The 25,709-nt window shown below is 44.8% G+C and overlaps 2 protein-coding genes across 2 annotated transcripts; one reads left to right on the top strand and one right to left on the bottom strand.

The window, feature by feature from the left end:
* The first annotated feature begins 512 nt into the window (after nt 1-512).
* On the top strand, nt 513-4,797 carry trmo (tRNA methyltransferase O). The gene is given in 7 exon segments (XM_064334661.1): nt 513-836; nt 1,231-1,379; nt 1,703-1,877; nt 2,279-2,436; nt 2,771-3,228; nt 3,231-3,432; nt 4,007-4,797. Coding segments are annotated over 7 exon segments (1,461 nt in total). The 5' UTR covers nt 513-750; the 3' UTR covers nt 4,240-4,797.
* A 1,482-nt stretch (nt 4,798-6,279) lies between these two features.
* On the bottom strand, nt 6,280-22,641 carry LOC135254483 (endophilin-A1-like). The gene is made up of 9 exons (XM_064334660.1): nt 22,376-22,641; nt 12,423-12,491; nt 11,987-12,059; nt 11,393-11,536; nt 10,870-11,003; nt 10,251-10,409; nt 9,688-9,794; nt 9,133-9,260; nt 6,280-8,621 (listed from the first exon to the last, which is right to left on the bottom strand). Exons 1-9 carry the CDS (start codon nt 22,418-22,420, stop codon nt 8,425-8,427), a joined length of 1,056 nt encoding a protein of 351 aa, XP_064190730.1. The 5' UTR covers nt 22,421-22,641; the 3' UTR covers nt 6,280-8,424.
* Between the last annotated feature and the right edge of the window lie 3,068 nt (nt 22,642-25,709).

Below are 25,709 nucleotides of genomic sequence, written 5' to 3'. Positions count from 1 at the left end.
ATCCCACAAGGTCTTGTTTTTAATAAACATTAATTAATTGATCAAATCACAGTATTGTTTTTTATTTGTGAAAATTAGGGTAACCAAATGAACTTGAAAACAAATTATGGACCACTTCTTGGGACTCTGGGTATCCCAGCCCCAGAATAAATTGATTCATCGGTATATCTAGTAATTAAATTAGTTCCGAACTATGAATTGTACCCTGTATACAACTGCCACCACTGCTGCTAAAATGTGCTGTATTCATTTTTTCCCCCATTTGTTAGATTTCTAAATTTTGTTCGAGAGAAATTTTCTAGCCTACTAAAGCAAGTTTGGCAGTAGATAAATAGTTGTCAGAATGTCTGAGATTTAAAAAAAACCTAAAAAACATGTTATTTAAATTGTTACACTTTGGTTTGATGTAGGCGCGTAGGTTCATAGACACACGTGCAGTTTCTGTCGGTAGTGCTGAGCAATTGTTCATAAAGTATGTCTCTTAATTTGAAAATTTCTTTCCTGGTGAACACCGGAAGCTTTGTCCTTAAAACTCAGGTCGACACGGTGCTCGATCGCAGGCAGAATAGAGCGTATTTTATGCTGTTCGATGCTAAGCAGCCGTTGTTTCAAGTCAGCAGACTTTGAGAATCTTTGGAACTATTTTGTTGCTCGACACTGGTTGTGTTGAGTAGGCTACTGTCACAGTTATTAACGCTACGTTTTGTTCAAATTTGAGAACGATTGCTGAAGAAATAAAAAGGCTGAACAATGTCTAGCACTTGCAGCTGCGCTCAACACGTGAAGAAACTCAATCAGCAGATATCTGTCATGAGAAAAGAAATTAAAAATCTTAGGTATGTCAGGCATGTCTAACCTCATAACCTTAAACGAAATTGAATGCCTAGCTAAAAGTTATAATACATTTGCAACATAGCTCACCAGATCGCGTGCTAAGTTAGTTCGTAACTATTTTGCCGCTAGTTAAGGTTAACAGTGTTTAGCTCTCCTGCTCGCTGTCTTAATATTTCAAGTTGTTCACAGATGGCTTCTGTATCTGGGAAATTTACATTATATTTTCGCGAGTGTTATTTAAAGTTACTAGTTCATTGAATGGGCAGTTCGCTTGGTCAGTGGAATGTGTGTCTTTTGAATGGCTCCAATATGTTCTTATGACAATAAATTGGATATCTGTACCAACAATAATATTGAAGGCACAACGTATTTGACGACGCCTTCCTGTTCTCTTAGGCATTTGATCGACAGCGCTGTACGCTCTCACAGGAAGCACTTAGATTCCCTCCTGTCAGCTTTGAGCCATAGCGAACAGCTAGGGGTGCGTCTGTACCCGAAACCTGGCCAAAAAGTGCAAGATGGAGAAGGTATTTCCTTGGAAGAAGGTACTGTAAACCAACACAAAAAACAATTTTATACTGTGATTTTATTTATTTATTTATTTGTTGCTTCGGTCCTGTAGTGTTTCAGGGTTTTTGGTAATTTTGTGGAGATACATGAATTGCTTCACAAAACTGACTTCTGATTGGTAATCCTACTGAGGTGCTGTAATGTCTTGTCTTTAATGTGGTGAATGACAGATACAAAAAAACAGTTACGGAAGCCATATTGTCTGGTGGCAAATATTCATAAAAGGGTGAAAGGCCAAGTTGTTTTTACTGTCGTGTCTGTTGAAGCGCTATGTTTGATGGCTTGTCTTGTGTTTTAGGGAATATTCAGACTGTTCCAATTGGATACATCAGCTCCTGTTTCCCTGGGAAAAATGGCACCCCACGACAGCCGGGCATTTGTGGCCAGTCTCGAGCTACCCTGCGGATAGAGGCTTCCATCTTTAACAACCCGCACCACGCTCTCATCGGCCTGGAGCACTACTCACACGTCTGGTGAGGACAGGACGGGTCCCCGATTCGTTTTTAACCCTTTATGGGATGTCACCTGTGTGAACAGGTACGCACAGGGATGTTACCTGTGTGAACAGGTAGGCGCAGGGATAATTACCAGGTACGTGGAGCGGAAGTTACTTGTGTGAACAGGTATGCACAGGGGACGTTACCTGTGGAGTCCCAGGGCATTGAGGCGATAGAGGCTGCGTGTTGATTACCCGCGTGGGTAAAAAAACTCAGCCAGCTGATTTCACTAATTAGTTCTACCTCCTGGCTGAAGGATTGTGCTGATGAGCAAATTCAGGTGATTGGAGCAGAACTACTTGGGGAGGACTTTTACTTCCCGGACCTGGATTTTCCACCTCTGACTGACACTGTGTTCATCTCTGCTGTGATTCCAGGGTCATATTCCTCTTCCATAAGAACGGACGCCTGAGCTGCAAGGCCAAGGTCAAGCCCCCGAGACTGAACGGCCAGAGGGTGGGCGTGTACTCGACACGCAGCCCCCACCGGCCCAACGCCCTGGGACTCACCCTCGCCAAGCTGGAGTGCATCACAGGTAGGGTCCCCTGTGCGTACCTGTTCATACAGGTAACGTCCCCCTGCACCTACCTGTCCACACAGGTAACATCCCCTGTGCATACCTGTTCATACAGGTAACGTCCCCCGCGCATACCTGTTCACACAGGTAACATCCCCTGTGCATACCTGTTCATACAGGTAACGTCCCCCTGCACCTACCTGTCCACACAGGTAACATCCCCTGTGCATACCTGTTCACAGAGGTAGCATCCCCTACACCTATGTGTTCACACAGGTTACAGACACATACTATAGAAATAGAGAGATTGTGACCTCCTTGATTCATTCTTTTTTTTTGTGTGTGTGTGTAGGTGATACTCTTCACCTGTCAGGCATTGACATGATCGCTGGCACGCCTGTATTGGACATCAAACCGTACATCCCTGAGTATGACTCTCCGTCTGGCAGAACGGATTTTGGGAACACTGTGTGCCCAGAAACGGAGGGTACCACTGCTGGTTCCCCCACAGGAACAAGGGGTTCCCCTGCTGGTTCCCCTACTGAAACGAGGGGTTCCCCTGCTGGTTCCCCTACTGAAACGAGGGGTTCCCCCTCAGTTTCTCACTCCGGGGGATGCACGGCGTTGTCGGAGGAAGAGGGGCGGGGCTTCGGTTTTGACGTGAAGGAGGAGTCCGCATGTGGCCCTGCAGGCCACGCCCCGCTGACAGACACCGTGGCAGCCGCACTGAGGGACGTTCAGCGTTACATCAGCCAGAGCGACATGCTCACCGGGGGGGTCGGGGAGGCCGGAGGGGCTGGAGGAGGGGTCGGGGGCGGTGGAGCCGCTCCAGAGCGGAGTCGTTTGAGGGCCGGCACGATGAGCGCCACGGCGGGACGGAGGTGTGCTACAGCGAGGCCCCGCCCAGCCAGGTCGCCTCCTGGGTGAGGGCGCCCCCGGTGGCCAGCCTGGCCGTGCGCCTCACGCCCCACGCCGAGACAGAGCTGCGCCAGTTTCAGCCTCCTGGCAAGACAGGTACGGCCCAGTCAACGTGCATCCCCAGACCATTACGGTGCATCTCACACCTGTTACACAAACACCAAACGCAAAGGGTGGTGCTTTTACTTGCATTTAGGGGCTTGGCAGAAACACAAACAAATGAGTCTTGCACTTGTACACACGTTTCTTATTTTCTGCCTTTTTTTTTTTTTTTTGGAAACACCCTGTTACACTTATTCTCACAAAGCAAGCACAGTGTCTACTTTGAAGTGCCTGTAACCAATTCCACCACTCTGAAGCGAAGAGCGCATGATGCTATCCAGTAGAGGGCGCTGTAATGCACTTTCTGACATGCTCGGATTGATGGAATGAAGCTTCGCGTTTTACATTTCGATGTTTGCGCTGCTTGTTAATCAGTTCATAGAACTGTCCTGACCGTTGCTGTAATTGTTCAGTTAATTACCTGGGAGAAATGAAAACCCGGGCCGGATTTGGATTCGTGGGTCAGATCTGAGTATCCGTGGTACAGCGTTGGAGAATGGCCTGCGTGTGTTTTGTGTGAGATGCACGGTCACATTGATGTTGGGTTTTTTTTCCCGTGGTGTTGCAGAACCGGGTCGACCCAGCTTCCGGTTCCTGCGGGGCCCGGAGGAGGCGGAGGCCGCGATCCGGGACGTACTGCGTGCCGACCCGCGCTCGGTCTACCGCCGCACGCGCTGCCCGGACCGCCTGTTCTACTTCGTCCTGGACTCCGCCCACATCACCTGCTGGTTTGGCGGCGATTTCGCCGAGGTTGTTCGGGTTCGCCCAGCCGAACCCGTCCCGGCTGGGCCCGAGGGTTAAAGTGGGCCTGGGAGAGTGCAGCTTCAGGAACCCCGTTGTGGGCCTGGCTACTACAAGCTGTCGATCACTGAAGAGTTTCAACAAATCGGAAGGTTCTCTCCACGGAGGACACAATGATTGCTTTAATCTTTTGAAGAGTCATTTTTTTTCAAAATTCTAAGTCAGTGTTCTAGAACTCCAGTCACCAGTAGTGATTGTGACATCAGGATTAAAATATTCAGTTAAGAACATTCCAATCACATATGTGATCTCACACCTTAAAGGGTTATATTTGTGAGGCACTGATAGCATATGATGGCTCTGTCCATTTTTGGTTTCTGGAAGCTTGACTTTCCCACTCATAGATAATGAAGATGAATAGGAAACGCTCACACGTCACTGAAAATGTAAATTTAGAAGTACAGTATGATTACACCTGTGACGTCTGTACATAACATTCTGTCATTTGGATGCCAATGTTTTCTCTCTGCTATCAAATAACCGCTTATATGAGACTGAGTAAACGGTGATGATGCACCCATAATTAAAAATTAAAGAAAATACTTCCAGAAAATACAACTCTTTGTGTTGTACTGTGTGGATAAGTGTTCTCTGCTTGTACTCTCATGTACCGCTTCCTGTGTGTCCTCTAACAAATACCAGGACACCCAGAGTGGGTGATAAATGAATGTTCTCATATAAATGTGAGCCGTAATAAATTTGTGCTCTCAGGCCTACAAGAAGTAATGAAGGACTTATATATAGCCAAGACATTGAAATTGGGACAGATTTGTTGTCACATAGCAACCAGAGAGGAGCTCAACTGATCACAGCACGCATTGGTAACAAAGGGGAACAACGTCAGTGGTAACTGGTAGGTACCTTCTGGCCATACTGCCTGCATGTCTTAAGGGCTTCAAAAGTGTGGCCTGTGAATATCCACCAATCACTGTTGGTTTCTTATAACCAGCTCACACTGTGAAGCTCCTTTCTGGGATCTATGAGAAAAGTGATGACGTGTGTCCTGTCCATATTTTATTATCCCTGATTTATACCTGTGCCTTGCTTAATGCTGGTAGCGATAGTTATTTATGCCTGTTTAGAAAACAAAGGTGGGGAAATCGTTTGGAACAAAGCATAAACATAAAAATAAACCGTCCCTTCAGGACCGGAGTTGTATACCCCATTTTTTTATTGCATTATTATTGAATATTATTCAGCTGTACATGGAAAATAAGTGTTGAAAATTCACAGGCATTAATTTATTTGCAGAAAACGGATTTCTAAAGGAAGGAATTTAATTTGTGGGGAGCACTGCTTGAAGGTGCACAGAGAACAGTGAAGCCTGAAATTAAAAAGCATAAATCATTCATAATGAAATCTCTCAAAAAACAAATTGTCTAATTTATCACCCCAAATATACATAATCTCTTTCACCATAACAAAAGTACATCTCATGATATTAGCTGTACACCATTACAGCAAATATTGACCATGTTTCTCATTATAGAAAAAGTACACCATCATTATCATTGACTTAAAATAGAAAGCATCCCTTTTTCAATACAAAATTAGAACTCGTACACACCATAATGTATCTTACACAATATATACCATCTCTAATCACACCAGAACATGCAACATACAAGCACACGTGTGGAAAGAGGTTAGCTTTTAAGTTTGTTGGTATTTATTTAATTAAATAACATTATTACATCAAACATATTTGTAATGTGGTGCAGCAACGGGGGGAAAAAAACAAGAAAAAGGAACAATTCAAGGACAATTGTGTGAAACACATAATTCCTCCTTTCTCATTGTCTGTTTATATATTCATAACTACACACTCGAGGCGAAAACACACAAAATGCTGTACAGTCCTCACTGAGGGCAAAAATACAATAATTTCTCAATAATTATAAAATTAAAAGGAGACAAAACACTGAAGGAAAAGTTTAAGCCTTTTAAACTCAATGTGCTGCCCACTCATGCTATATCATTTCTGTCGACAAACACTGTTAAAAGTAAAAGTTGTGCTTCCACTTTTTTTTGTTTAAAGAAAAAAAAAAAAATTTAACAGTGTCATTTTGATCCACTGGTCCTGTTCCAAAGTGACGTCTAAACAGATAAATTAACAACGATAATGAGAAAACTGGCTATTCAGAATGCTACATTAATAAGTTAAAAGTATGACCCTGCCATGCTGTGTTCTGGATAAAGGCCCCTCCTCTTTAGTGGGCGGTGCCCTAATTAGTAACAATGTCAGTGACACAGGCAGTAATGTGGTCAGTTACATTGTCAGTGGCCTAGTCAATGACAAGGTCAGTGATTACAACTGGCAATAATATGTTCAAGGGTGTGGCCTGTAAACGTGGTCAGTGATGTATGTAGTTTACAGGGTGGCCAGCCATTGTAAACAGCTCAGTCTGCTGTGTTTTGCCTGATTAAACAGATAGCAATTTAAATAAACATCACACACCAGAGCCCTCTTTAACTGTCTTTCTACAATGGTGGCACTGTATTGCAAAGTTTGTCATTATAACAAAGAGATTGGGCTATCCCTTTGATTTGAAAGCGATCACATAAGATGGGGCTGCCCAACCCTGTTCCTGGAGATCTACGGTCCTGTAGGTTTTAACTACATTTCGAACAAAGGACACCTCATTCAACAGATTGAGTTCTCGTCGTGCTGCTAATTAGTAGAGTCAGGTGTGCCAAATTAGGGTTGAAATGAAGACCTACAGGATGGCAGATCTCCAGGAACAGGACTGAGCAGCCGTGATACAAGAAATACTCTGGTGGTCTCAACAGTATCTATTTGTTAAACAAAAAAGTTCACAAATATTACCGTAAAAATATTAGTAATGCATGGGCCTTTTTTGCATGAATTATGTAATGCAAAAAAAGTCACTGGATGATTAGAAGTTTAAGGGTACATTTTGAGGTCTGGAGTTTCCCAGGGTCGTAATCTGCGAAGAAAAATATAAGTGTAGACCTATTTTCATTCCGTAATTTTTTGTCCATCGTTAGCTATCTCTAGTCCCATTCTACAGTGTAGGCAGCTATTCTATTGAGAAATATGATTGGATTGAAGAGATATCTCAACAAATAATCTAGTGCAACAAAACCATTGCATCCTTAACTGCAGCGATTACAGCCACTTCAATAAAAACACATTTGTATTATTATAGCACAGTACACAGATCAGTTTCACAAATATTTCCACCGCATGTTCAAAGACAGTAAATAGTTTTTGTCACAGTAATGCTTTCATTCAGTATGACTTAAACAGTAATATATTTTACGTCTGTTTCCTTCGCTTAAATATTAATATTCATTATCATTTATCACTGACCGGCCCATACATGTATGTACGCAATACAGACACATATGATTATGTATTGCCATGAAATCTGTACTGCATTGATTTGTCCTGACACATGTCAATCTCACTATGTAGTCATATAGCCAGAGTAGGGGACAGAATGGCTGTCCTCACAACAGACCCAGTCCCATATTTATGCTTTTATGTATTGCAGTGCTGGCACAGTGCCATTTTAATGTCAATGTGATGTCATTTAAAAAGTAAATAAAACATTGTGAGGATAATTAACAAAGAGCAATGATGGGTACTTCCACCTTCAAATCTTATGGAGGCAAGCAATTTTGCTTTAGGTGTCGTACTTTTTCATTTTTCAAAAGTTTTAGTGTTTTTTATTTATTTTTTATGTTATTCTTTTAAACTCAGGATAGCGTACAAGTTTTATTTGCTTTAAACTACCAATTTTGGTCATGCCTCGTGTATTTTCTAAGAAAAGGATAATCCTGTGATTACATTAACCGTGGTCTAAAGCCCAAAAAAAAAAACGCAAGATATAAGGATAAAACAACACAGTGGAATTGTTTTGAGCATACAGAAAGGTTTACGAAGTTCACCTGCATTTATAACTGAAGACACAAGCAATTTAACACTCAGAGCAGGGAGAAGCAGGGGAAAAACCGCACAAGTTTTCTCACCTTCTTACGCAAGAAGATAAAACATCTTTTTTTTTTTCCATTAGCATCTTTTTTTAGCAGTTTTATGTTTATTATATTCTGATTGGTGGTGGTAGGCAGTCTGTCATGCTGTGGCCGTTTGTTATCCATGGTCGTCGTCATGGCTACGGGCAGACCAATAGAAGCAGTGGAAGCAGTGGCCGGGAGAGTCTAGTGAGGCAGCGCCACCAGGATATCCACGTAGTTGACGGGGAAGAAGCCCGATTGGCCGTGAAGCATGCCCTCGTACCAGTTTTCGTCGATCTTATTGGTCAGGGTGATGACGTCGCCCTCCTTGAAGCCCAGCTCTCCCTCGTTCTCGGGATCGAAGTCGTACAGGGCCCGGCAACAGGGCTGGTCCATCGGGGCTGGCGGGGGAACAAGGGCGACAGGCAAAAAGTCAGAAAATGTGATGACTAACAGAAAATAGAACCGGTAATAGAAATGCGAGGGTAGTATTTTTAAAAAAACAATATTTACTGTAAATTCTGCTTGATTTACTCAAAACTAACAGTCAGCATTAAGCCTTTGTCTTACTCCACTTTATGAGAATTAATAATACATTAAATAATAATTTTAAATTTTCACTGCATGATAAAATAATAATGATAATAATAATAATTATTATCATTATTATTATGCAGCAGATATTAGAACACTCAAATCAGCATTTATACTGTTGAATCTGTTAATGATTTTACAGATCATCTGTTTGCACTGTTGGATTTGTTTGTGATTTCACATTTGCGTCACACTAAACACCGATGTGTGACATCACTAGGGAACGCCGCAGTGTAACCGCGAGCGACCAGCTGGTCAGAGGCTGGGACCTCACATGTGCGTCGGGACGCTCTCTCAGCGAATCGGGCTCGGCCGTACCTGGAGACCTCCTGGCGGCGGCTGTGTGCGCCACGCCCCCGTTGTGGTTCTCGGTGGGGGTGAAGTCCAGAGACATACGGGGCTTCGGAGCGAACTCCTTCCTGGGCTTGTTGGAGGCCTCCCTTATCCTACAAGACAAGAGTGAATGGCTTTTAGCATTATTATTATTATTATTATTACATTACAGGCATTTATCAGCATTTTACACAGCATTTACATTGCATCCATTTATACAGCTGGATAGATACTGAAGCGATGCAGGTTAAGTACCTTGCCCAAGGGTACAACGGCAGTGTCCCACCTGAGAATCGATCCTATGACCAGTTCCTTACCCATTATACTACACTGCCGCATATTATTATTATTATTGCTGCGTTACGTTAAGTTAGCTTATGAGCAGGGCAGATATATTCGTCCCTCTGTGTGCAACATTAGTGTTGTTTGTCGCCGCGAAGTCACTCCCCAACCGCAGGCGAAGAAATTCTTAATGCTGCAATTTGCCCCCACCCCCGCCCCCGCCCCGTACCCCCCATCCTGCCGGGACGCTCCCCTCACCTCTCCTCCATTTTGCTGGAGAGCTGCTGCATGATGTCCGTCGCCTGCCTGTGGTACTCCAGCTGTGCCTTGGCCAGGGCGGCCAGCTGGCACACCTGCTCGATCTGCTGGAACACGGCGGTTGCATAGGAACGGCTGTTACGTAAACGTGTAAACAAACCGCTCTGGATTTTTTAAAAATAAGCGGGAGATGAGCTCTCAGACATTTTTCTGTAAGGTACAGCCCTAAATTTACCATAACGACAAGGCGTCACGTAATAAAGACTACTTGGAGAAATAGCCTGACAAGGTTTTGTCTGTAATGACCAGTGATGTCAGGCCCTTCAAATCAATCCAAGGAGACACTGGTTCACAACAGTTGCCATGGTTTCAGAAGACAATGGAACGCAACTGATAATCAGAAAAAAAAGGAACACTTAACACCAGACACAACACACAACACTCAACACAACATTTAATGGCAATCTCGACACTTCACACACAGACGCCGGTCTACATCAGGTGGTTAGCCAGGGGATGATTGTTTTTTTTCCCAGCAAAAACAGAGGCTGGTCAGTCCTTACATCACTCTCCAGGAGGTTGAACATGCTCAGTTCCGCGACCTCCTTGGAATCGTCAAACTTGTCCAGGGCTTGCTTGATCTCGTCGTCCTGCACCTTGCCCTGCCTCTTCTTCTTGTAGTCGAAATCCAAGCGCCGCCCCTCCAGTTTTTTCAGGTGGTGCTGGAAGACCAGACGTCGGACGTTAGCCCCCGAAAGCCGCAGGGCTGAGCGACCGACACTAAACCCAAAACATTTCTCTCTCCTAAATAAAGGAGAGATGTGGAAACTGCTGGTCTCAGTAGGCCTGAGATAGATGCATGTACAGAGGAGACAGACTGACAGATCAACAACAGTAGCTGCTGCCAGAGGACTGCTTAAAGCATACCAACCGAAAAGCACATACAAGCGTAGGTCTGACAGATAACACCACTGATAATACTCCTGCTAATGCTTAATTGATATGCTTCCAAGGTACATATCCTATCTCCTTGTTTTCTCTGGCAAAACAGAGGCCATGATGTTATTATTTTATTTAATAATATGTATATTACCACACATAATACATAACTGTTATTATGCATTTTTGTGCATGTATGATGTATAAATACAGAATCGGGTGTGTGATACGCGGTCCCAGTACCTGGATCTCCTTGAGGTCTTTGTCGTGCAGGATCTGAAGCGGATCTATGAAGTTCTGCTTCACCTCCATGTCCAGAGCGTCCTTCACCTCTCCGAGCTCACGCATGGCCTCCCCGGCGTCGATCAGAGCAATGCCTGAGACGCACGAACACGGGCGTGTCACATGACCGAATGCGATATAACTACCGCAAAGCACAGAAATCTACATTTTAATACTACCGTGCGTACACTGATAACGTATCTAAATAAACACATTTCTAAGCTTGAAATGTGTTCTTCTGTCTGTGTGTCCTACTGATTGGATGCCATTTTGCTGTTTTTGAATCTCTTGACCTTTGACCCATACAATTCACATAAGACTTTGTTTTTAACCTGGACCAAAAAGTTTGCTTTTGGTCTATAGTTTTAAGGGGGCCCACAGAGACTGCGTACGCACAGGGCCCAGAATGTTGTGCTGCACCCCTGACTGGGCGCGTGGAGTCACGCGGGGGAGGGGGGGGGGGTCTGGGTTTTGGGTTTTTTACCGAAATTGGACTCCTCTCCCAGCTCCCGGCCGTATTTCTGCATGGTCTCCCCCAGCAGGGTCTCGGCCTGCGTGTACCCCGGGCCCTTGTCCTGCCCCCGGATCTTCGACATGGAGTTCATCATGCTCATCTTCGCCCGGGTCGCTGCCGGGGAAACAAGACACCCAAATCGCTGGCTTACAAAGAGACGTAGGTGGGCTGCCTATGGCGGGCTTGCCTGCACACACCCCCCCCCCACACATCCCCCCACCCCCCATCATTCACAGCCTCCCTGGTCGAAGCCTCAACAAATGAGGTGGCAGTGTTATCAAGAGGACACAGACTAACATTCATTTTGTAAAACCATTAAATGCAAATATTTATGTGCAATAGCAATAGGCTGACACTCCAGCACAGGCATGAATAGTCCAATATTCCTCTTGTATCACATAGAATTGCATTTGTATTTTATCCATATAGAAAACTATCCCATATTTTACCATTAGCGTGAAAGGAAATTCTGAGGGTGGCATGAGACATTTAAAGCCACGCCCACATATGATGAGCAAACTCCTCCCCCCAGGAGCCGAAGGTGGGCTGTTCGGGACCGCTCACCTGGATTAGGCTGCAGGTACTCTGTTGTCTTGGTCATAATGTCTAAGATTGCCCTGCTGGTGGTGTCTACTTTCTACAACCAAAAAAATAAAAGAGAGGAAGAGACTGAGAAAAACATACACAAAGATGGTTTTAAATTATCAGGATATAAAGGGGAAATACCAGGATTTACAGACATTATTAAGTGGGGAAATACCAGGACATAAAGCAGTTCTTAAGTGAGTAAATATTAAAATATATACAGTAGTTTATTTGTCGTTCCCTCAGAAAATCTTTAATAAAACGGTTTGAGTTAAGAAGAAAGAGCTTCTGAAGGAATCACTGATGTCTGGTACATACTGGTGCTTTGTAATGGAGTACTATAAGGGCCATTAGAAGATGTGGTGTTTCATGCATGCCGTTGCAATGGGGTGCCATATTAAAATGGGATATTTGCCTTTTCCATGTCTATGAACTCCTCATCCAGCTTTGTTCCCTCAGCTCCACCCACCTTCTCACTCACTTTCTGCGAAGAGAAAAACAGGCACAGGTGTACATCACCCAGGTGTATACAATAAAAACACACACCAGCAGGTTTATATATACAGTACGCTATGGCGAAAATATTGAGAAGAGAATGGCTTGCCTTACAGACACAGAACATTTCCTTTTCTTTTTTTGCCGGTTTCTTCTCCCCATACTTTTCCTTCGGAATCATTAATCATGCCCCTTGATTCATTGCTGTGCCACCCGGACCCACAGAACGGGATGTACTTGGCTGGGAACCAGCCGCCATTTTGGCTCCAAAAACCACACACACACATTACCTCTGCATTGAGGAGAATGTTTCAGTGAAGACAGCTGGCAAATTCCAGCTCTGGCCAGTGCAGCTAACGCATAGCCAACCTGATTCACCATGACCCCTGACCCCTGACCTTTGAGCCCTGCTGGGATGAGGAACCCTTTCTGACACCTCTGTGGACAGGCCAGGCCTAGCACCATCAGTGCCTGAGTCACATGGGAGCCCATCTTATTTACTAAAATGCTGCTCTTGGAATTGGTAGACTGGCCCATCTTATTTATTAAAATACTGCTCTTGGAACACACAGATTGGGCCCATCTTAGTTACTAAGATGCTGTTCTTAGCACAGGTAGATTGGCCTCCTGTCTGACAGAGATGTGATTCCAGTGCAGTCGTTTTGTTTCTCCCTGGTTAATGCACTTAAGGAGGTTAAACCGCGTCTTGCCTGGTCAATGGAAGCTTCTGCCCTTTCTATTATTTGCGCTGCACATGTATTTATAGCCCCAAGGAGGACACATCGATGCGTCTGCTTTTAAGTAAAAGCATGTTAGGATAAATGGGTTTTACAGAGATAGCACACACATTTATAAACTCTCAGGAAAAAATGCATGAAAAAGTGACTATAAACGTACAAATGCTTTTCACTAGGGTGGCACCGCATATGTACATAAAATTGAACTGAAATTTGCTTCCTAAAGACAAATGTACCTCCACTGTACCTTTATCCTTTATTTCTGAGAATGTAGGTTGCAGGTAGGTACACACAGATAAGGAACTCTGCCGATGCAGAAACGTTACAAGCTAAAAGCTTTGAGTGTGTTTTTGGGGAATGGCTTGCAGCAGCTGTTACCCTTAGCCCGATGGATGGGTGAACAGGTGGGAGAGGGGAGTCATTGGGGGGGGGGGTGAGATGGGGGGGGGTTACTATGCGTAGGAGTGGGATAAAGAAATGACTGTAATTACATGTCGTGTTTAATTTTCTGTTTTTGAATAAAAAAGAGTTGATCACGAAAAAAAAGTGTGTGTATGGGGAAGAAGATCGCCCTGTGGAGGATCAGACAGACAGGGTTGGGTGGTGGAGCACAGGGCAGGGCACGGGGGGGGAGGGGGGGTCACAGCTTGGGCGGCAGGGTAGTGTCAGGGGTCTCGCCGGGCCAAGATGTCCCTCTCCCGCAGTCACACGGTGCCCAATGTGAGCAGCAGGCGTTTTGGGTGGAGAGGCGCGGTGCGGTCTGATCCTCCCAGGACCATCCCACCGGCCTAATCCCCCGCCCCCCTCCCCCGGCAGGCTTAAAATATCCCCGTTAGCCGCGAGTCTCCGGGGGATTAGCGGTCGCGCGATTAGCGGCTACACACAGGAACGGCCCCCGCAGGAGACGGCCCGACGTCTCTTCCGCTCCTCCCACTCTCCTCATCCTTCCGGAAGGCCTCGGAAAAAAAGGGTGGCGCGGACGTCACACCGTCCCAAAACCAGTAGTGCTCACAGCGCCAGCCCTAATCCCAACACTTCAGCCTGGGCACCCGACTGCCAGAGTTAGCGGTAAACACCGCTAACATAACACGGCAAAAAGCCATTGATTCCCCACTATTACAGTGCATCTTATTCTATTCCATTCCTTTTAAACGACATCCAAATATTCACTGCTATTAAGCATAACCCCGACTGTGTTTACACCATATTCCGAATACTGGAAAACTGAATTTGAAATTCCATTCTATTTCCAAGCACACAAAATGTATTGATCGATTGACAGTTGCTGGTTACATAAGTAGTACGAGAGAGAGCTAATGTACATGAAGAATGAACCCCACACAGCCAAGAAACTGGACTGAACGTTTCCACTCAGTGAATCAGGTGAAATATATCATACTCGGAATCAGTCTCCGCTGAGAAGACTTGATATGGAGGTAAATGATCCCTTATTGTGCAAGTTTGACTTTATGTTTCCAAACCAATGGACAAATGTGTAAAGCTGTGGTCCTCTGGTAGGAAGGGACACCAGACGGGGACAGAGATAATGCAGCCCCTCAATCTAAAGACAAAAGATTAAGGGAGAGTGATGGAGAAAGTCACAGAGAAGGAGAGAAAGAAGGAGGGAGGGAGGGAGGGAGGGAGGACACGCAGCACTGAGTCACGACCCCTGCTGCAGGCCGCGTCTGATTGGCAGGTTCGGGCGTCTATTGCATAATGGGGGGGAGGAGTCACAGTGGTGCGATGTGTCCCTGTTCCCCTACAACCACAATACTCCAGGGGGCGGAGACAATGTGACACCATCGCAACCACCGGCCAATCAGCACAGACTCAGGGGGAGGAGCCTCTTAGACACACGTAGGCACATGCCCAGTGTAGAAGTATCGCTGCACGATCAACGACCGCGAGGCAGACAGATGGTGTTTTGTTGCCGTAAGGGCTCCAGTGGTCATGGCTATGATCATTCGCACTGACGCTCACGTCCTCTATAGGGAAGCTCCTGTTCCTTTCTTTCCAATACAATAAAACTCTCTTTCAACAGTATAATCTGTGTAAGCAGCTCAAGATTACAGTCCCTGGTAAACGCCTAAATGTAAACATTTCAAAAACAAATTTCATCAGAAACTCAAAAAAGAAACAAAAAAAAAGAGTTTTTTTTAGCCACCTGCAGATTGTAACAAACACCCAAAGCATGGTGTGTATAAATCCCTGTTTCATAACACTCCAAAGATTACACCACCTTGTATTATCCAGCTTGCTCATAACACAAGACCTGCCCAAAAACCATAATTGTTGCGGCACACACATAGTTCCTTGGCTTAGATCTAAGAGGAGATTTAAAACATATATTCAGATATTTAAAACTGTTCCAACAGGGGTACATCCAAACCCGTACACACACAGCAGCCAGCCGTGTCTGCTTTTACCGCGCTGATGAAAAGCATTAGTCATTTTTAAACGATCTTAAAATAAGGCCTGGGTAAGCCTGGGAATCACTTTGCCTCCAGATCTAATCAATGCAACGGCCAAAGGAGATTAAAATGGCCCCCGCAGCCCTGCGGGGGAAAAGCATTCATCGGCAGGGATCAGGGCCTGCTCATGGACACACGCGCTGCGAGAACCACGCTGCACCGAATCAATCCATCACCGGGAAGCGTACAGCTCCAGTAGGGAATGAGATAATGGCAGCGCATGAATCCCCTCCATCAAACAAATGCGAGGTTATTGACTGACGACGTGGAAGACCGGCACAGTGTTCCCCCCTGCAGGATCCCAGAAGCTTACTGAAGCTGCACACGGGGCGGTGGGTAAGATAAGATACTCTTTATCAAACCCTGTGGGGGTAATCTGTCCTCCGCATTTGACCCATCCTAGTGACTTAGGAGCAGTGGGCAGCCACAGTGCGGTAACTCCAGTTCTTGGGCGCCAGTATCTCAGCCAAGGGCATTGGCAGGAGTATACCTAGCCCATTCGGTGTGGGAGGAAACCGGAGTGCCCGGAGGAAACCCAGCCGAAACACGGGGAGAACACGCAAGCTCCACGCAGAGAGGGTCCGGTCAGTCGGGATGAGAACCCGGAAACTTTTTGCGGGGCAACGGTGCTACCCACCGCACCACTGTGCCACCCATCCAGGCCACACGTACTGGGCCCAACAATCAAGTCACATTTTCTCCATTTAAAATGTTTTTATTAACTACCTGGTCTTAAGTTCATAACATGAAATTCTTCAATTTTAAAATGAATTCAAATTTTAAATTACATTTTGTTTGAAGCGGCCTCACTTAGCACCTCAGTACAACGGTGAACATAACATCTCTAATCATAAAAAACCAGACCGTAAAATAACACAGATGGCAGATATGGATAATTAAGGTCGCTGAGCCTATATATCTTCCTGTCAAGATACTGGAAGATTATCTTAGGACAACTCCAAGGCCGCTGACTGACGGGGGCCCTCAAAGAAATTTGGCTGTAATCAGAGGTGGAAAGTCCAGGGGTCAGAAAGTAAAAGTCTCGCCATGTATTCCTTCCACCCATGAACTCAGCCGGCTGATTCGACTAATTATTTCCACCTCCTGGCTGACAAAATGTGTTAATCAGCAAATCCAGGTGGTTGGAACAAAACACAGGGAAGGACTTTTACTTTCTGAACCTGGATTTTTCCACCTCTGGCTGTAATGGTGCAGACCGCGCCCCCCTGCTCAGAACAGAACTGTCGTTCCGACTGACAGTAAAGGTCAGATATATTGACCGGGCACTAAATCAACCGGAGAGGGAACGTGACGGCCTTCTCTGTGCCCGGACTGCAAAAGACCGGCACTGGATGCGTCAGCTGAGAACAAGCTTTCATTCGACATAGGGGCGACATAGCTCAGGAGGTAAGAGCGGTTGTCTGGCAGTCGGAGGGTTGCCAGTTCGATCCCCCGCCCTGGGCGTGTCGAAGTGTCCCTGAGCAAGACACCTAACCCCTAATTGCTCCCAACGAGCTGATTGGTACCTTGCATGGCAGCCTTTCACCGTCGGTGTGAGAGTGAATGGGTGAATGAGAGGCATCAATTGTAAAGCGCTTTGGATAAAAGCGCTATATAAATGCAGTCCATTTACCATTTACCATTCAAGGCACTCCACCTCAGCCACGTCCCACCTGTCAGACACCTGCACTGGAAACATTCCGGAACATTCCAGCACATTGACCCCCCCCATCCCCCCCCCCGCAGTCTAATTAAATAGCCGCCGGTCTTAACCCTGTCTGTGTTCATCCGCTCTCTCTCTCTCTTCACGAGTCGCGGTCATGCAGCGTGAACGCGGGACAGTGCCTCAGCTTCGGAGAGAGGGGAGAACTCTCTGTTCTTCTACAAAGAGCTGAGGTTGGTCCAGGAGCCATAATATCCGCTCAGTTACCCGGATTGGGCTCTTAAAGGAGCCGGGCGCCTTCTCTTCGACTTGCGTCAATCCTAAAATAGCCGTCTCTGTCACACACACCTCTAAAATTACATTACCTTACAGGCATTTAGCAGACACTCTGACCCAGAGCGCCTTCCACTACGTTTTACGTAGGATTTACATTGCATCCATTTATACAGCTGGATATTTATTGAAGGTTAAGTACCTTGCTCAAGGGTACAATGGAAATGTCCAACCTTAGAATCAAACCTGTGACCCTTAGGTTACAAGACCAGTTACTTGCCCATTATACTACACTACCACCCCGAATTGTAGGTGCTGCCCAAAAGAGGTGCACTATTTCACTGATGTAAAATAATCTTTTGATTATGACCCATAGCAGAACATCAGAAATGTAGTCTGACCTACATCTAACACGTTTTCGAGAAATCTGGAATTACAGAGAATATATTCGTAGTATTCTGAGTATGATTTAAAATGTGGGGTCCGAATTGTGGCTTTTAGACCCAATTTCATATCTCTTATCTTAGACACAATTTCATAATGTACTGTAGTCCTCATATATTATGCAAGCCTTAATACTACAATCCCCATGTATCACACACTCTTATATACCGCAGTATTGCAGAGCTGATTCCCTGCTGATAGGGTTACTAGAAACATCTTTCTGATTCATGGGAGGACACAGCTGCAGGCAGTTAAGACTTCACCACATAAACACCCGGTCTGACGTTCGGACAAGACCAAGTGTAATTTGCTTTAATTTGTAATTGTGCCCAGAGAGGGAATCAGAGCAAGCAGTACTGCCAGAGGCTGGCTGTATCAGGCATCTAATATCACCCAATGAGAGATTAATCTAAATCTACTTCAAATACCAATCAATGACAGATTAATCTATAATCCACATGTCATACATGCCCGTAAAACATTAATCTATTATGTTTCTAGTACCAGTCAATACAGGTAAATCTGATCTAAATCACTGTGGGGAGATCCATCAGGTGTGTGTCCCAATCTCTAAATAGGATTATGATTTCACAACAGTGACCAGACCACCCCCCTCCCCCTTTACTGTCACCCCCCTGTACATCTCTACTGTTATCTGTCTGTTATGCCTGTTCTCCACGTGACACGTTTGCATATTAACTTATTTAACTGCCTGTGCTTTCCAACAAACACTGTTTTTTATAGTGCTTTTTATACTGTGTTGTATACATATAATCAGTTATATCCTCCTTAGTCCCTGAAATTCTTATGTGTCCCCTGTGAGGCACATGCGCCTCTGGTCTTAATCTCAATAGCATAAATTACACTCTGCTGATATCTACAGTACAAGGGACATTCAATAAAAATATAATAAATACCTCACTGTAACATGTTTTGCATTATGTAAAAAAAAAATGTAATTCTTAGACACTTTCTTCCAGGTAGCAGGTAGAATTTTCCCAATTTTTTAGGAAAATTAAAATTAGTTAGAGCCAATGGGTGTGTTTGCATGCTATGCCCCCCCACACACACACACAGTCACCCTGTGAAGGTGAATTGCAGGGATGGTTATTACTACCCAGATAAAGTCAGACATAATTTACTGCCCCAGTTGCATGCCTGGGGAGGGGACGACGCCCTTCATGCCCTGCACTCCTCACAACAACAGGCATTTAATGATTCACTGCGCACAGCAAGGTGCCCTTTGGCCTTACGAGGGAACCATACGGGCCGACGGGGGCGTGTTGATGGACGCTTCATTTCGCTCGGCCGAATAAGACACGCGGGCCTCGTTCTCCCACGGAGCTCAGCGCCGACACACAACGTGTGAGTACTGAGCGACGTGCACCGAGACCCTGACAGGGGCTAACTTCTGACACGTAACCACGGCTACAGGCAGGTGACAAAAAAAAAAACTTTTAAAAACCCACTGCTTTCGAAACTGATCTCCAGCCACCGGTGCATTCTGGGCAACAGAAAAATAAAAAAAACGCCAAAGACAAAATCTTAAAACAGAAAGGTGAAAGTACGTTTAAATTTGGCCGGATGTGTAGCCCTGAGCAGAGGAATGACTTTCCTCCTGACGCTGGGACGCTGGGACACTGGGGGCTGCAGATGCTCGCAGGGCTGGAGGACCAGTGAGTCAGCGGGAGATTAGGGGCTTCTGGGGCCAAACACAGGGCCTCAGAGCTGTGATTACAGTCGTGATTCGTGACAGATTTAGAGCCGTGTGGAGAGAGGGAGGGAGGGAGGGAGGGAGGGGGGGGTGAGAGAGAGAGAGAGAGAGAGAGATCCTTCTGTCACTAAGTCTGCATGCATTCAGAAGAGAGAGAGAGCAACAGAGAGAGAGAGTGATCATTCTGTCACTGAGTATGCATGCATTCAGAAGAGAAAGACAGTGAGAGAGAGAGAGAAAGAGACAGAGAGCGATCCTTCTGTCACTAAGTTTGTATGCATTCAGAAGAGAGAGGGCAAGAGAAAAAAACCAGAGGGAGACCGAGAGAGAGGAAAAAGGGAGGAGGAGGGGGAAAGAGAAACAAATAAGGGAGGGGTGGAGGGTTAGAGAGAGAGAAGGAGGGAGAGAGAGAGAGAGAGAGAGAGAGAGAGAGAGAGAAAGAAAGCCACTGCAGTGTAAGGGGCAGGTAAGGTAAGCACATTCCTGCAGTGAGAGGAAGCATCGAATGGCGGGCGGCGGGTAGGGGGAACACTGTCCTTCAGATACATGCACTGCAGGCAGCAGCGCCGCTGGACGACATGCGCATGCAGATGATGGTACACAACAAATAAAGCACTGCAGATGCGAGCGGGTTGCTGGGCAGCCACAGCTGTGCAGCATCACTTCTGCACACTTCAATAAAACCGGACCCGGTTTAACTCTTATAATGACCCTGTGCGCACACACACACACTCTATTGGATTTTTTTTTTCTTTTTTTTTGCACCATGGTGCTTGTTGATCCTTTTCGGGAGGAAACTAAAGCGGTGGAGGTCAAACTGCAGGCCAGGACACACTGGTGGATCATGGGAAGGCTTCTGGCGACTTGCTGGGTGACACAGTACTTTCAGAGCACATTCAACACAGTAAAAATAAACGCAGTGACTGAGCTACACTTTGTGTACATGCAGTTATTCTGACAGATTTTTTATTTTTAATTCCACATATGAATGTGTCGTGCTAAATTGCAATACATGCCCAGTCATTTGCTCATTAAGAGGGTTGTCGGATGAGTTTTAGAACCACTGAACTAAAATGTCTTTCCTTACAACCATGAAACAGTGGATCTTCTGATTCTGGCTGGCATCGGTATGCCACTGTGATTGGCCAATGCCTTTAGACCTCATGGTAGGCATTTGCAGTACCTAGATCTCACAGAAGTACTTCAAACAGCTACAGGTGTGCACACGAATATACAGGTGTGAAACAGCTTCATTCAGGTATCTCATTGTACATTCCCTGTGGAAACAGGCATTTTTTTCAGTCTTACCCAGAAAGGGACAGTGTGGATGCACACACCTGATTCTACTAATCACCCACTAGAGTCGTTGCTAAGCACCTTGATTAGTAGAATCAGGTGTGTGCACCCACACTGGACCTTTCTGGATAAGAATGGGGATCCTTTTGAGGCATCTGACAATGGCTGGTCGCTTCTGTCATTTCACTGATGAGTGTTTTCATCTTTGGCCTTGTCCTAAATGAGGCTGGTTCTTAGACATGCTGTATAAAATGCTGGCATTTTATACTAACATCACTGAAAGAAACACTCAACATTACAGGGAAACTGGAGTTGTTGTTTTTCTTTTTACTGAAAGAGGCGATTTAAAAACAATTATCTTACTGTAAACCACTGATAATAGCCAGCGTGTGTTTTGACGTACCACTTTCATTATCACCCGTGATGAAAATATAAAAGCGCAAAATGCAGTTTATTCCAGAGAGTCAAAAGCAGGTGAAGCACTACCATAAGAGTAGCGATATAAATACGTTTATCTTAATTGATTTGTATTCTGTTCTGTGGCACAGCTCCTAAATCAGATATAGGCCCGGGCAGCGATTAGAATTGTGAGGTCACTCTGGGAAAAGCCGTGGAGCAAACGGGATTTCCAGGATGATGCTCAACCGTGTTGCATAACTCCCCTATGTAGCAAGTGCTTCAACCACCCACTCACGTAACCATAAAGCACGCGCGCGAACGGCGGTAAGAAAATAGGCTTTGGTTGACTTCTAAGAACAGGGCACGGCTAATGAATGTCATATGAAGGTTAGCTTGTCCTCAGCATGTATGAATTCCATCCGTTTTGGCCACCTTGACGTCGACCGATGAAATAACGATTTAAAAATGTCCTCTGTGTTTCATGAAAAATGCCAAATTACTGGGGACATAATTCCCTCGAAACACACTTTCGCGAATAAGAAGAACAGAAACAGATATATATTATGATGGAATACGCGTGCAGGAATGGTGTGGGTTCCACATTTCACGCCGATAAAATTACACGGACAAATCTACCATTCAGAGGTCAATGCAGAGATGAAAACAAACGGAGCGTCCATTTTTAAAGGAGAATTTTGCCTGAATTTTCTTAGCAGTGTATTTACAAAGAAAACCATAAAATAGCTGCTTGTCTGACACAACCAATATTTTGACATCCACTGCCAATACTGTCAATTTAATTAGCTTGATCCTTAAGGAAACCAAATAACGCACGCAAAAAAAAAGGAATCGTAAATCTTATTTGCGAGTTCTTACCTGAGTGGCTTTGTGGAATTGCTTCTTAAATCCTGCGACAGACATGGTTTCTGCTGAACCTGTTTATTCTAGAGATGGTATTTGTATATTAGTGATTATTTCTATTGCTATTTCTATCGCAGAGGTGTACGGCTGCCTAGGCAAACCCTTTCCGCCCCTGTTTAATCCCGGGGATCACCAGGCGCGCGGGCTGTCTAATGCTGCGATAGAGATATTCAATATCATCCATAATGTCGACACGACAGTGACGTAGGCTTGCTACACACGTAACCAGCCTCTTAAAGGTACAACGGAGGCAGATTTCACGCTTCTCTGCGCTGTTCGCCTCACGGTTGAACAGGTCGCCAAGGAATACTTCGGATTAAAAATATATACATCTGCAGCATGGCGTATAAAAAATATTTGGTTTTTTTTGCCAGGGGTGGCACTGCGGCAGAACGTGAAGAAACTTAAATAAGCACAATAGACTGCACTTCTGTGAAAAAGCTGTAATTCCCACGTTGGTACAAAAACACATTGTGGAGACATATTGTTGAAAATAGCAAGTCGAATCTCAAACGATAAACCTCTGACATGGTTAAACCGTTAACTTGGTTTACACTGACACATTTATGTTTATGTCCCGGGACATCCCACAACGGGAAAGCACATTGCTGCGTTACTGAAGTAATTCTAATGAGGGCATTTCGACTGTGGGAACATTGCGCGAGCCCTTCGCTACATTTCAGCACCAGGGACAGGGAACGCAGCAATGCGCGCGCAGTTTACTCGCTTTCGAACGTCTGTTATTAATCATTGTAAATGAAAATACGCACCGGGGTGATCGCAGTGGCATGATGCTAAATTAGTGTTAATGTGTGTGCGATTAATTACGCGTTGGAGATAAGCTATGTTTAAAATATGTTAAACTTGTGTGTACTGTTATGATACATGCGATAAGCACGTTGTTACTACAACTAAAGTGGTCATTTTGTATGAAGTAGCTGCAATTCAGAAGGAAAAAGTGTTTTAGTATCAAGCCACGTGTATTTTCTTTCGATCATGTCTTCGGCTCCCCTAGGACCGAGCTTGAGAACTACTGGTCTAGAGGTTTAAACTCAGCACACTGCAATTGGTTCTGCGGCTCCCCATGACCAGGTTTGGCCGCTCCTAGATTACACCCGAAATAATAGATTAAAGCTACTACAGGTCAACAGTGTGTTTTTCTACTTAATTTGAAAATGCCCCAAAACGTGCCTCTTGTGTGACTGCAGTGCTACCTGTAGGCCACCCAAGGACATAGCAGCTGAATAATGGACAGTTCTGCAACGCACTTGTTCAGGAGACAGTACACACTATCTGCAGGTCACACAGCACTACATGGGACACTAGCGACTATTTCCCACTGTCCAGCCCACACAAGTCGACAGGAGAGAGGTAGCGGCAATCTGTCAGGAAAGGTGTATGTTTCTCAACTGGTAACCCCAGCAGGCCATTTTAATTTTAGTTTTACTCTCTGAATTTTGTACCCTTTGCAAGTTAGTTTGCCTTGCAAGATCGACATGCATAGTATGCGCATTTCAGAAACTGTGGTGAAAATACTGTTGGCAATGTGATGGTTCTTTTGTGATTAGCCGAGCTCAATCAAGGATGATAACCTCCCGCTCTCTCTGAAGTGTGCATGAAATTAGCAAAGCCAAAGCTCATAGATTCTCTAAATCTCTGCTGCTCCCTAGTGGACAAAGTCTTTAATTGCATCAACATCTTAAATACTGGAGGTTGCACATTCAGGGGAGATTTCAAACACTCAGAACATCTCTGATCTCCAGACCAAAATATGAATATTTCCATCTGTCAAACACCCTTGGCGTTTCTTGGCAATGAGCAGTAAACACATTGTTCACAATCAATAGTAACACAAAATTTTTTGTTGTTGTTGCTATGTTTGCTATTGTTAGACTTTTGACATGCATTAATGATTGGGTTTTTGGAAAGTATTCGACTGAATTTGATGGGACTTGGCCAAATCCTTCTCTCAGTTAAGGATATGCCGAAGGGAATAAATAAATATTAATGTGTGCAAATGACACAAAACACAAAATCTAATAAAATCTAATGCAGTAATACAATAATACACAATTGTACTGAATTGTAATACACAGAACAATGACACTGGGGTAGCTGAATAAAAATGGTGCCTGTGTTCCTCATGCATTATAATGTGGGGGTGGGGGGTTTCCATTCAGAACTGCAGATCAAAGTCGGCCACAGAAGAGACCTCTTTAATGAGACCTGGAAGACTATAGATTAGTGGCCCCCCTGCAATCCTACAGAGCGGATTCGATTACACAGCAGGGATATGAAGAGAGCTCACATCATACTGCCTGCTCTCAGCGGCAGAACACAGGTAACCTGATTCACCCGTAAGGGAACTGAAGCATTTCAGCACATCACACAGAGAGAGAGCGAAAGTGCCCATCGGACAGTGCGTACGTACACACAGACTTCCTGTGCAGGCTGCTTAAAAATAAATAAATTCACCCATGAAAGTAGCGAAATGCAGCCAATTCCCTGTCCTCCTGCCCCTCTGTGAATTACAGTATTAATGCTCATCATTAGTGGCATTATGCTGGAGGACAGTGACTGGGGTAGTCCACATGTATATGGGACAAATATTGACAATAGCAGGCCTTTGGGGTATTCTAAGAGGGGGGAGATGCAAACTATGTTAATTAATGGTAATTAACCACCAGGGTCTTGCTTCTCCTGGATCCCCCATAAATTGGTCCCCGAGTTGCCCAGGCTTGGGCTAATCCCTTTTATTACAGAAAAAAAAAAAAGATAAAGGAAAACCTCGTAATTAGCATAAGTTTCACCCCCATAAAAAAAGCTTAATTATTCTTGTTTCTTCCTGAATGGATGATTTCACAGAGAGGCTGTTAACTGTCTGCTGGAAAGAAAGAAAAAAGGGAAAAAGAAAAGAATGTAAAGAAGAAGAAGAAGAGGACTTCAATAAAACAAGATCGGGGGTACAGTCAAAGCCATGGACACACTCGAGGACATTAATGCTTTGATGATGGCACAAAAACTCATAGTCTGCATTATCTAATGTATATACATACGGTACTTTAACACTATAAACATCCTCAAAGACTGACGCTTCTGTTCTGAACTATAAAAGATGGTAGTTGAGTAACTATGGCTTCAAGCCCAGTGAGGAACGATGGCTCAGACGTTGAAATGGTGTCCAGGTGCACTCTTTCTTAGTAATGTTAGAGTTAGAGTATTTTTACCAGTGAATGCACCACCCAGCATTGGGATTATGCATATGTACACTATGTCTATAATTTGGCAG

This window comes from Anguilla rostrata, chromosome 5 (assembly GCF_018555375.3).
Source record: "Anguilla rostrata isolate EN2019 chromosome 5, ASM1855537v3, whole genome shotgun sequence".
NCBI classification, from domain to species: Eukaryota; Metazoa; Chordata; class Actinopteri; order Anguilliformes; family Anguillidae; genus Anguilla; species Anguilla rostrata.
The sequence above is the reverse complement of the archived record's forward strand: the minus strand, read 5'-3'. Positions and strand labels throughout refer to the sequence as shown.